The sequence below is a fragment of the Mobula birostris genome, chromosome 3, assembly GCF_030028105.1.
Source record: "Mobula birostris isolate sMobBir1 chromosome 3, sMobBir1.hap1, whole genome shotgun sequence".
NCBI lineage: Eukaryota > Metazoa > Chordata > Chondrichthyes > Myliobatiformes > Myliobatidae > Mobula > Mobula birostris.
This window is the reverse complement of record NC_092372.1, coordinates 220497039-220509388: the sequence shown is the minus strand read 5'-3', so window position 1 is coordinate 220509388 and position 12350 is coordinate 220497039. Positions and strand designations below refer to the sequence as shown.

At 44.0% G+C, this 12350-nt stretch overlaps 1 protein-coding gene across 2 annotated transcripts in view; it reads left to right on the top strand.

Annotated features, from left to right (window-relative positions):
• Positions 1-12350, top strand: part of vipr1b (vasoactive intestinal peptide receptor 1b) — a 75234-nt gene that overhangs the window by 12234 nt on the left and 50650 nt on the right. For both annotated transcript variants that reach the window (XM_072254181.1, XM_072254180.1), the window contains exon 3: positions 9555-9662. In XM_072254181.1, the coding sequence (XP_072110282.1) occupies positions 9555-9662 (108 nt within the window). The remainder of the gene's footprint in view (positions 1-9554; positions 9663-12350) is intronic.

Here is a 12350-nt window from a genome sequence, read left to right as displayed (position 1 = left end):
ATGAGATCTCCCCTCATTCTTCTAAACTCCAAGGAATACAGTCCAAGAGCGGACAAACGTTCCTCATATGTTAACCCTCTCATTCACAGAATCATTCTAGTGAATCTTTTCTGTACCCTCTCCAACATCAGCACATCCTTTCTTAAATAAGGAGATCAAAACTTCCCACAGTACTCCAAGTGAGGTCTCACCAGCGCCTTATAGAGCCTCAACATCACATCCCTGCTCCTATACTCCATTCCTCTAGAAACGAATGCCAACATTGCATTCGCCTTCTTCACCACCGACTCAACCTGGAGGTTAACCTTAAGGATATCCTGTACGAGGACTCCCAAGTCCCGTTGCATCTCAGAACTTTGAATTCTTTCCCCATTTAAATAATAGTCTGCCCGTTTATTTCTTCTGCCAAAGTGCATAACCATACACTTTCCGACATTGTATTTCATTTGCCACTTCTTTGCCCATTCTTCCAATCTATCCAAGTCTCTCTGCAGACTCTCTGTTTCCTCAGCACTACCGGCCCCTCCACCTATTTTCGTATCATCAGCAAACTTAGCCACAAAGCCATCTATTCCATAATCCAAATCATTGATGTACAATGTAAAAAGGAGTGGCCCCAACACGGACCCATATGGAACACCACTGGTAACCGGCAGCCAACCAGAATAGGATCCCTTTATTCCCACTCTCTGTTTCCTGCCAATCAGCCAACGCTCCATCCACATATGTAACTTTCCCATAATTCCATGGGCACTTATCTTGTTAAGTAGCCTCACGTGTGGTACCTTGTCAAAGGCCTTCTGAAAATCCAAATATACAACATCCACTGCATCTCCCTTGTCTAGCCTACTTGTAATTTCCTCAAAAAATTGCAATAGGTTTGTCAGGCAGGAATTTCCTTTAAGGAATCCATGCTGAGTTCTGCCTATCTTGTCATATGCCTCCAGGTACTCTGTAACCTCATCCTTGACAATCGACTCCAACAACTTCCCAACCACCGATGTCAAGCTAACAGGTCTATAATTTCCTTTTTGCTTCCTTGCCCCCTTCTTAAATAGCGGAGTGACATTTGTAATCTTCCAGTCCTCCAGAACCATGCCAGAATCTGTCGACTTTTGAAAGATCATTGCTAATGCCTCCGTAATCTCCACAGCTACTTCCTTCAGAACACGAGGGTGCATTCCATCCGGTCCGGGAGATTTATCTACCTTTAGACTATTCAGCTTCCTGAGTACTTCCTCTGTCGTAATTGTGACTGCGCACACTTCTCTTCCCTGCCACCCTTGAGTGTCCGGTATACTGCTGATGCCTTCCTCAGTGAAGACTGATGCAAAATACTCATTCAGTTTTTTTATAGACCACCCAGTAGTAACAGGGACATCAAGGAGCAGATAGGGAGAAAGGTGTGATAATAACGGGATTGTCGTGACAGGAGATTTTAATTTCCCAAATATTGATTGGCATCTCCCTAGAGCAAGGGGTTTAGATGGGGTGGAGTTTGTTTAGTGTGTTCAGGTAGGTTTCCTGACACAATATGTAGATAAGCCGACGAGAGGCTGTACTTGATCTGGTATTGGGAAATGAACCTGGTCAGGTGTCAGGTCTCGCAGTGGAAGAGCATTTTGGAGATAGTGATCACAATTCTATCTCCTTTACCATAGCATTACAGAGGGATAGGAACAGACAAGTTAGGAAAGCGTTTAATTGGAGTAAGGGGAAATATGAGGCTATCAGTCAGGAACTTGGAAGCATAGTAAATTGGGAATAGATGTTCTCAGGGAAATGTACAGCAGAAATGTGGCAAATGTTCAGGGGATATTTGCATGGAGCTCTGCATAGGGACGTTCCAATGAGACAGGGGAAGGATGGTAGGGTACAGGAACCATGGTGTCCAAAGGCTGTTGAAAATCTAGTCAAGAAGAAAGGAAAAGGTTACGAAAGATTCAAAAAAAAACTAGGTAATGATAGAGATCTAGAAGATTATAAGGTTAGCAGGAAGGAGCTTAAGAATGAAATTAGAGAGCCAGAAGGGGCCATGAGAAGGCCTTGGCGGGCAGTATTAAGGAAAACCTCAAGGCATTCTACAAGTATGTGAAGAGCAAGAGGATAAGACATGAGAGAATAGAACTAATCAAGTGTGACAGTGGAAAAATGTGTATGGAACCAGAGGAGATAGCAGAGGTACTTAATGAATACTTTGCTTCTGTATTCACTATGGAAAAGTATCTTGGCAATTGTAGGGATGACTTACAGCAGATTGAAAAGATTGAGCATATAGACATTAAGAAAGAGGATGTGCTGAAGCTTTTGGAAAGCATCAAGTTGGATAAGTCTCCGGGACCAGATGAGATGTACCCCAGGCTACTGTGAGAGGTGAGGGAGGAGATTGCTGAGCCTCTGGCAATGATCTTTGCATCATCAATGGGGACAGAAGAGGTTCCAGGGGACTGGAGGGTTGTGGATGTTGTTCCCTTATTCAAGAAAGGGAGTAGAGATAGCCCAGGAAATTATAGACCAGTGAGTCTTACTTCAGTGGTTGGTAAGTTGATGGAGAAGATCGTGAGAGGCAGGATTTATGAACATTTGGAGAGGCATAATATGATTAGGAATAGTCAGCATGGCTTTGTCAAAGGCAGGTTGTGCCTTACGAGCCTGACTGAATTTTTTGAGGATGTGACTAAACACACTGATGAAGGAAGAGCCACAGATGTAGTGTATATGGATTTCAGCAAGGTATTTAACAAGGTACTCCATGCAAGGCTTATTGAGAAAGTAAGGAGGCATGGGATACAAGGGGATATTGGTTTGTGGATCCAGAATTGGCTTGCCAACAGAAGGCAAAGAGTGGTTGTAGACAGGTCATATTCTGCATGGAGGCCAGTGACCAGTGATGTGCCTTAGAGATCTGTTCTGGGACCCCTAATCTCTGTGATTTTTTAAAATGACCTGGATGAGGAAATAGAGGGATGGGTTAGTCAATTTGCTGATGACACAAAGGTTGGAGGTGTTGTGGATAGTGTGGAGGGCTGTCAGAGGTTACAGCGGGACATCGATAGGATGTGGGCTGAGAAGTGGCAGATGGAGTTCAACGCAAATAAGTGTGTGGTGGTGAATTTTGGTAGGTCAAATATGATGGCAGAATATAGTATTAAGACTTTTGTATATTTTGTCTTACTATATTAAGAATATAGTAAGACTTTTGGCAGTGTGGAGGATCAGAGGGATCTTGGCGGTCCGAGTCCATAGGACACTCAAAGCTGCTGTGCATGTTGACAGTGTTGTAAACAAGACATTGAGTTGAAGAGCCAAGAGGTAATGTTACAGCTATATAGGACCCTGGTCAGGCCCCACTTGGAGTACTGTGCTCAGTTTTGGTCACCTCACTACAGGAAGGATGCGGGAACTATAGAAAAGGTGCAGAGGGGATTTACAAGGATGTTGCCTGGATTGGGGAGCATGCCTTATGAAAACAGGTTGAGTGAATTCCTTGGAGCGATGGAGGATGAGAGGTGACCTGATAGAGGTGTATAAGACGATGAGAGGCATTGATCATGTGGATAGTTAGAGGCTTTTTCCTAGGGCTGAAATGGCTAACACGAGAGGGTACAGTTTTAAGGTGCTTGGAAGGAGTTACAGAGGAGATGTCAGGGATAAATTTTTTACGCAGGGATTGTTGAGTGCGTGGAATGGTCTGCTGGCAATGGTGGTGGAGGCGGATACGATAGGGTCTTTTAAGAGACTCCCGGATAGGTACATGGAGCTTAGAAAAATAGAGAGCTATAGGTAACCCTAGGTAATTTCTAAAGTAAGTACATGTTCGACACAGCATTGTGGGCCGAAGGGCCTGTATTGTACTGTAGGTTTTCTATGTTTCTAAAGTTTTGTGAAATTGATTCCAGAAGGATCCATCACAAAGACTTCCTACTTTCTTAGAAGTTTGCACAGATACAACATGTCATTTGAAGTTTTGACAAACTTCTATGAATGCACAATGGAGAGTATCCTTACTGGTTGCATCATAGCCTGGCTTGGAAACACCAGATGCCCAGATTTAGAAAGTGGTAGGCACTGCCAGTCCATCACAGGAAAAGCCCACCCCACCATTGAGCACATTTACATGGAGCACTGGCACAAGAGAGCAACATCCATCTTCAGCGACCCCCACCATCTCGGCCATGCTCCCTTCTTGCCGCTACAATGGGGTAGGAGGTACAGGAGCCTTAAGTCCCACACCACCAGGTTCAGGAACAGTTATTACCCCTCAACCATCCGGCTCCCGAACCTGCGTGGATAACTTTACTCACCTCAACTCTGAACTGATTCCAACACAGGCTCACTTTCAAGGACTCAACAGCTCATGTTCTCAGTATTATATAGCTAGGGTGCCTGAGGCCTCTGCACAGTTCTGTGTTTGTCAACATGGAGCAGAGAGAAAGCTTGTAAATCTGGTGGGGGTAAACGATGTTGGGAATGGTGAGGGTGGAGCTCTGCAGGAGGGATCTGAGGCAGATGGCAGACAAGGAGTGCTGGGGGTGGGGATGGTGCAGATGCAGACACACCCAGCCCAGAGACACCAGGCAGGGTCATTTGATTCCAAACAATGATTCACTGATCACAGAATGTCTCTCTGGTGTTTCCCACTCTCTCCCTTCCTCTTTTCCCACTCTCAGTCCACAATAGAGACCCGTATCAGAATCAGGTTTATCATCACTCACATGTGTCATGAAATTTGGTTTTATTTGCATCAGCAGTTCAATGAAATACATAAAATTACTACAGATTAGATTATGAAGACACACAGTCCTCTTTTATTGTCATTTAGTAATGCATGCATTAAGAAATGATACAATATTTCCTCCAATGTGATATCACAAAACACAGGACAGACCAAGACTGAAAAAACTAACAAAAACCACATAATTATAACATATAGTTACGACAGTGCAACAATACCATAACTTGATGAAGAACAATCCATGAGCACAGTAAAAAGTTCAAAGTCTCTCAAATGTCCCACATCCCACGCAGACAGGAGAAGGAAGAAAAACTCTCCCTGCCATGCCCGACCACAGTCCGACTCTGAGTCATCGGAAAACTTCGAGCCTCCGATCAGCTCTCTGACACAGAGTACCAAGCACCATCTCTATCCGAACGATTCGACCTCAATCTCGGTCGCCAACAGCAGGCAAAGCCGGGGATTTTGTGGCCTTCCCTCTGGAAGATTCTCAATCGCGCAGTAACGACAGCAATGAACTTGTGTTTCAGAAATTTCTCCAGATGTTTTTCTCTCTCTCTCTCTCTCTCTCTCTCTCTCTCTCATTATATCTATCTAGCTATATATCTATCTAAAACTTTGACTTTGAATGTTTATCTTACAAAGAGCACAAAATCCTATTGATTTTCCACAGCCAGTATGGATGCACAAGATAACTATGTACATTATTTGCTTACCAATTGTACTGTATATTTGTCTGAGTAAGTCATATTTTTTTTAAATTTTATTTTTATTTGGATAAGGAATTCACAAATATCATGTACTTTTTTCATCCATATAACCTTTTCCATTTTTTTATATGTATAAAACTACAATTATTTATACATTCTTAAGTACACATTGAGATGATATAAAAGGAAAATAAACATTTAAATAGATAATTATGTACTGTGGTAAATCTAACCTATTAGGCTAAGTAATGGAATTAGTTGTTAAGAAAAATGGTAATAATAGTTTCCATATAACCCTTCTGGACCATTTCCACTGGTCCAAAATGTTGTATATAAGCCTATGTATCAACCATTGTAGGTGTTTATATCCTAATTTGTTCATGCTTGCTCCTGCCCGCAGACATAATTATCCAATCCCTATGTATTTATTTACTTAATTTTTTTCATTTTTTTATCGCTTTCCCAAATCTTTCCCTTTACTTGTGTTAATTCTCTATTTTCTCATATTTTAATGTGTCATTAATCCATCTGGCACAGTCAGCTTGGCATAGTTTATTGAGATGGCTCCAGTCTGTCATGGTATTGCCAATCTTGGTAACACTCACACAAAATGCTGGAGGAACTCAGCAAGGCAGGCAGCATGTATGGAGAGGAATAAACAGTTGACGCTTCGGGCCGAGACCCTTCATCAGGACCTGGGAGGAAGAGGGAAGAAGCCAGAGTGTTAACCCTTCTCAGTATTTCCCTGTTACCGTTGTAAAGTCCTCAGTATCTCTTGAGTGTTTGAAGCTGGATGCCTCCCACATAAAGTGAAGGACGTCTGTTTCTTATTAAGAAAACAATATTGATCCAGGTGATGCACACTTGACCTTTTCGGGCCTAGTAAACAGCCTGCGACACGGACGTTGGACACTGGTCTCGCTGACACCTCATGAAAATATATTCCATGTGCTTTGTTTTTGAATTTGAAGAGGGGGGATAAGAGGCTGTGATCAGTCTTGGTGCACGGCTAGAATCACTGATCCTGCTGTTTAGAGGGTGCAGAGTTACTGGCCTAATTGTTCAGGCCAGGCTGTGTAGAATATACAACAGTAGTCCTTACCCTTCCACCCACCACCTTTTTACTCTGGCATCTTACCCCTTCTTTTCCAGTCCTGATGAAGGGTCTCGGCCCAAAACATGGACTATCTATTATTTTCCAAAGGTGCTGCCTGACCTGCGGAGTTCCACCAGCATTTTGTGTGTTCCTCTGCACTAACTGCCCGTCCACCTATCTTTTTATATCAGCTGCAAATATGGGCACAAAACCATCAACTCTGTTGGCCCCAACTACCCAGCTGAAAGCTCCCTCCTTTATCCCAGAGCTTTCTATCAATTATTTCAAGTTTATGACCTTTGCCCCCCATCCAATTTCACCCCTCTGTACCTCTTCATAACGTTATCCACCTTGACTAGTTCTCCCCTCAGCCTCCCCAGTTCCATGAATTTGCTAGGAGTGGTCAGTGGTCCTCACTGCATTGAAACAGTGCTGGAAGAACTCAGCCAGGCAAGCAGCATCTGCAGAAGAGGAGGCAGTCAACGTTTTGGGTCAGGGAGCCTCGCACGTAACAGGGAGAGGGAATGGAGGGTTGGCTTCCAAGCAGGGCCAGGAGGAGGAGGTGGGTGCAAGACAAGAGACTACCTGGAAATGGGCAACCAATATGTCGGCTGAAGTACAAAGTTGGATTCAACATTGGTTTAGCAGGAGAAGCCAGAGAGCATGTGGAACAAGTTGCCAGTGGAAGTGACGGGTGTTTTTTCAATTGTAACACTTAAGAGAAGTTTGGATAGCTACCCGGATGGGAGGGGTATGCAGGGCAATGGTCCTGATGAGGATTGATGGAATGAGGCAGAATAATAGTCTGGCATGGACTAGTAGAAAAACGTTGCATGCCATCCATATAGATAATTTCAATATGACAGTACATTGAGATACATAGAACATGGAACAGTACAACACAGGAATGGCCATTCGGCCCACAAATCAAAAACGCCCAAACACTCATCCCTCCTACCTACACAATGGTCATATCCCTCCATCTTCCTCACATCCACGTGCCTATCCAAACATCTCTTAAAAGCCTCTAGTGTACTTGTCTCTACCACCATAGCAGACAGGGCATTCCAGACATCCACCACTCTCTGAGTAAAAAGAAAACTTAACCCTCACATCCCCCTTGAACCTACCCCCTCTCACCTTCAATGCATGCCCGCTGGTATTTGACATTTCAACCCTGGGAAACAGATACTCTCTGTCCACTCTACCTATGCCTCTCATAATCTTATAAACCTCTAGGGAGGAATCTAAGGTGGGGGCTTATATGGGAGGCAGGGTTTGAGGGTCGGCACAACATTGTGGGCCGAAGGGCCTGTACTGTGCTGTACTATTCTATGTTCTATATGTTCTATCAGGTCTCCCCTCAGCCTCTGGAGCTCCAGAGAAAACAACCCAAGTTTATTCAGCCTCTCATGATAGCAAGTGCCCGCTAAACCAGGCAGCATCCTGATAAGCCTCTTCTGCACCCTCTCCAAAGCCTCAACATCCTTCCTATAGTGGTCCAACCAGAACACTAGGCAATACTCCAGATGTGGCCTAACCAGCTTTATAACGTTGCAACATAACCTCTTGACTTGAGCCTCCTTAACAAGTCTAGTCGCTTTCTACGAATTATGAACCTGGATCCCAAGGTGTCTCTGCAGTACAAGGTAAAACAGTAACAATGCAGAAGAAAGCTTTACAGTTACGGTGTAGGCAGTCAATAAGGTGTAAGGCTCTGACAAGGTAGATTGAGGTTAAGAGTCTATATTATGGTACCAGGGGGTTGTTCAATAGTTGGCGTGTATAGAAACCAATTTCTCCACAATGGGTAATACGATAGTGGAACAAATAAACTGATTCAGCAGTGTGGGGGAAAATATCAAGGATCCAGGAGAGCTTCCTTTTGAACGCGGACTCGGACAATAGGTGTGGCCAAAGTTTTGTCCTGGCAATGCTTGGTGTCTCATCGTTGGCTGGCGGTTAGCTCCAGAGTCTGTAGACAAGGTCCAGCACTGGGCTTGTCCTGGGAGCCGATACAGACAGAAGTCATTTAGAACTTGGAAAATAGAACAGTACAGCATGGAAAAGGCCCTTCAGCCCACAATGTTGTGCTGAACTAATTAAATTACTAATCAAATGGCCAACTAACCTAATCCCCTCAGCCTACATAATGTTCAGATCTTTCCATTATCCTCACATCCATGTGCTTATCTAAACGGCTCTTAAAAACCCCTAATATATTTGCCTCTAGCACCACACATTCCAGGCATCTACCACCTTCTGTGGGGGAAAAGAAAAAACTTGCCCCTCACTCAAATCTTGTTTTAACTTACCCCCCTCTCACCTTAAATGCATGACCTCTGATAGTAAGCATTTCAAGCCTGGGAAAAAGATGCTGTCTGTCTACTCAATCTATGCCTCTGATAATCCTATAAATCTCTATCAGATCTCCCGTCAGTCTCCATCACTCCAGAGAAACAGCCCCAAGTTTGTCCAACCTCTTGCCATTGCACATGGCCTCTGTTATGTTTTGTAACTCCAAAACATAAAACTAGCTGCAAGAAAAAGACGGGGGCCTGGGAAAATGAGTCTTAGTTTCATTTTGCTTTTAGTGAGACACATATCTGTGACATGGTGGTGTGATAACGTACGCCATTCACATACTTTTATATATAAATGTATTGGATTATTTAAATGAACAAGAAGGCTTAATCGAACTCTATACCTACACAACACCAGACAACATCTTGGTGAACCTCTTCTGCACCCTATCCAAAGCCTTGATATCCAACTGAGTACAGTACTCCATATGCGGCCTAAGTAGAATTTTATAAAGCTGTAACAATTTCATTGTGGGTAGGTATTTTACAATCTGTGGGGACGTTCCCCAAATCCAGGACTCCAGCTACAACCTCTGACACCCTCTGATCTTCAGATGGCGCTTTCCAAGTTATTAAACTTAAAACCTGCTTTTGAAGTCTAATAGTTTGAGATCTGAACGATTTTTAAGAGCAACTGTGCTTATTTTCAGGATGCAGAGGAATGTGGGATAGTATCAACTGTTGGCGTCACGCAAGAGTTGGGGAGACGGTTGAAATGCCTTGTCCATGGTTTCCTGGCATTTTCCTGAACACTGAAGGTAACTTAAGATTTGCTGCCTTTTGCCCCTGCATCTCATTGGGTTGTGAAGGCTTGTGCTGCCTTTTGCCCCTGCATCTCATTGGGTTGTGAAGGCTTGTGCTGCCTTTTGTCTCTGCATTTCATTGGCCAGTGACCACTCTTAATACCAAAGGATTAATTAATGTCAGAGGAACGTACACAATGTACATCCTGAAATTCTTTTTCTTCGCAAGCATCCACGAAAACAGAGGAGTGCCCCAAAGAATGAATGACAGTTAAATGTTAGAACTCTAAAGCCCCCCAAATTCCCCCCTCTCACGCATAAGCAACAGCAAAGCAATGACCCCCCCCCACAAGCAAAAAAGCATCAGCACACCCCCCCCCCACCGAGCACTCAAGTGTGCAGCAAAGCATCAATAAAGACACAGACTTGCCGTACCCCAAAGACTACTCGTTCACCCGGTAATTCGACATACCACAGGCTCTCTTTTTCCCTAATAAGGGGAAAAGAGGTGTCCCTGTTTCACACCGAGAGGAGAGACATAACAAAACAACTCACTGATTTATGGTGTTAAAAGTCTTTTGGGTGGCTTTTTCTGAGCTCTATGCCCAAAGAACTCGGGTCTCTGGGCACACAGCCAACAGCCAGCTCGCTGCTTTCGATCTTCCGTGTACTCCCACGACACATCAGGCGGCGGCACCAGCCTCAAATCGGCCCGTCTCCAGAGCCAGAAAATCTGACACCCTGAAGGCACGCTAGTATTCCAGGCCGCATCCTTGGCCTATCGAAAAGCGGCCGGTCATGAGGCTCCTGAGAGCAGGTCCCATTCCCGCAAAGAACCAAAGTCACTGAGTAACTCCAGGTCAGGGTCTTCAAAAGAACCTTGAAAAGGAAAAAAACAGATATCAAATATAGAAATGAAGCTGTTTCCGAAGATGTAAGCGAAGGAGTCGTCATTAAGTGCCATCACCCTCCTGAGCTCCACCCACTCCACCCAGATTAGCTTTATTTATCACATCTACAGTGCGCTGCGCCATTTGCATTAATGACTAACACAACCTCAGGACGTGTTGGGGGGCAGGTGTCACCACGCATTTTGGTGCCAGTGTAGCATGCCCATCATCTTTAGCAGAACAACAAAAAAACAGAACAATAAAACAGCAAAACAAGCCCCCTTCCTTCCTATGACTGGCCCACCCACTCACACACATAGACGGGCCACCTCCAGGGTTGCGGCCTCCATTAGTCGCGCAGGCAACAGCCCTCTGACTTCCCCAATGGACAGAGTCCTGACTGCTTTACCAAGGCAGCGAGAAGTCTAGACAGTCCAGAGGTGGAGGAGAGACGGTTTTCAAAGGCTAGACAGCATCTAGAGGTCGCGCTCAAAGCTCAATAGTTCAAAGTAAATTTATTATTAACTTATACATATGTTACCATATACATGGAGGCACAGCTGGAGATAGAACCTTGCTCTTCATTGCCATGACTGGCATGTTCTCAGGCCTCAGTGCCTTTGCTGTATCTAGTACTCTTGCCTATTACATTGGCAGTGAATTGATTTGCTGGAACACCATTGTAGAACGTCATCAAGGCAGAACCCCACTCTGACTTCCTACAACTGCTTACATAGAACAGTACAGCACAGTGTGAGTTCAGCCCACGACGTTGTGCTGATCTTTTAACCAATCCCAAGATCAACCTAACCCTTCCCTCCCACACAGCTCTCCATTTTCTATCACCCATATGCTGACCTAAGAGTCTCTTAAATGTCCCTGATGTATGTGCCTTTTCCACAGCCCTGCCAGAGCCACCCACGTACCTAACACTCTCTGTGTGAATATAAAGAAAACTTACCTTTGGCATCCTCTGCCTAGAATTTCTTCCAATCTCCTTAAAATTCTGCCTTCTCATTTTAGCCATTTTCACCCTGACAAAAAAAAACCTTTGGCGTCCAAGCAATGCCTCTTATCATCTTGTGCACTTCTATCAAGTCACTTCTCTTCCTCCTTCACTCCAAAGAGAAAAGCCCTTGCTTACTTAACCTATCCTCATAAGACATGCTCTCCAATCCAAGTAGCATCCTGGTAAATCTCCTCTGCACCCTCTCTAAAGCTTCCACATCCTTCCTGTAATGAAGTGACCAGAACTGAATACAATAGTCCCAAGTGTGGTCTGACCAGGGTTTTATAGAGCTGCAATGTAACCCCCTGGCTCTTGAACTCAATCCCCCAACTAATGAAGGCAGACACACCATACACCTTCTTAACAACCCTTTCAAATTGCGCAGAAAGTTTGAGGGATCTATAGGCATGGCCACCAAGATCCCTGTGTTCCTCTACACTGCTAAGAATTCTGTCATTAACCCTGTATTCTGTATTTCCTGGCTGGGATATAAATGACAGTTTTGAAGTTCAAAGATAGTTTATTATCAACGTATGTCCTGTGTATGTCACCATATACTACCCTGAGATTCATATTTTGAGGGCATTCACAATAGAGGCAAGAAATACAATAGAATCAATGAAAAAATACATTAAAATGATTGCCAAACAACCAATGTGCAAATACAAAAAAACTAACTAAATAAGTAATACTGAGAACATAAGTTGTAGAGTCCTTGAAAGTGAGTCTATACGTTGTGTAATCAGTTAGACCATAAGATATAAGAGCAGAAGTAGGCCATTCAGCCCATCGAGTCTGCTCCGC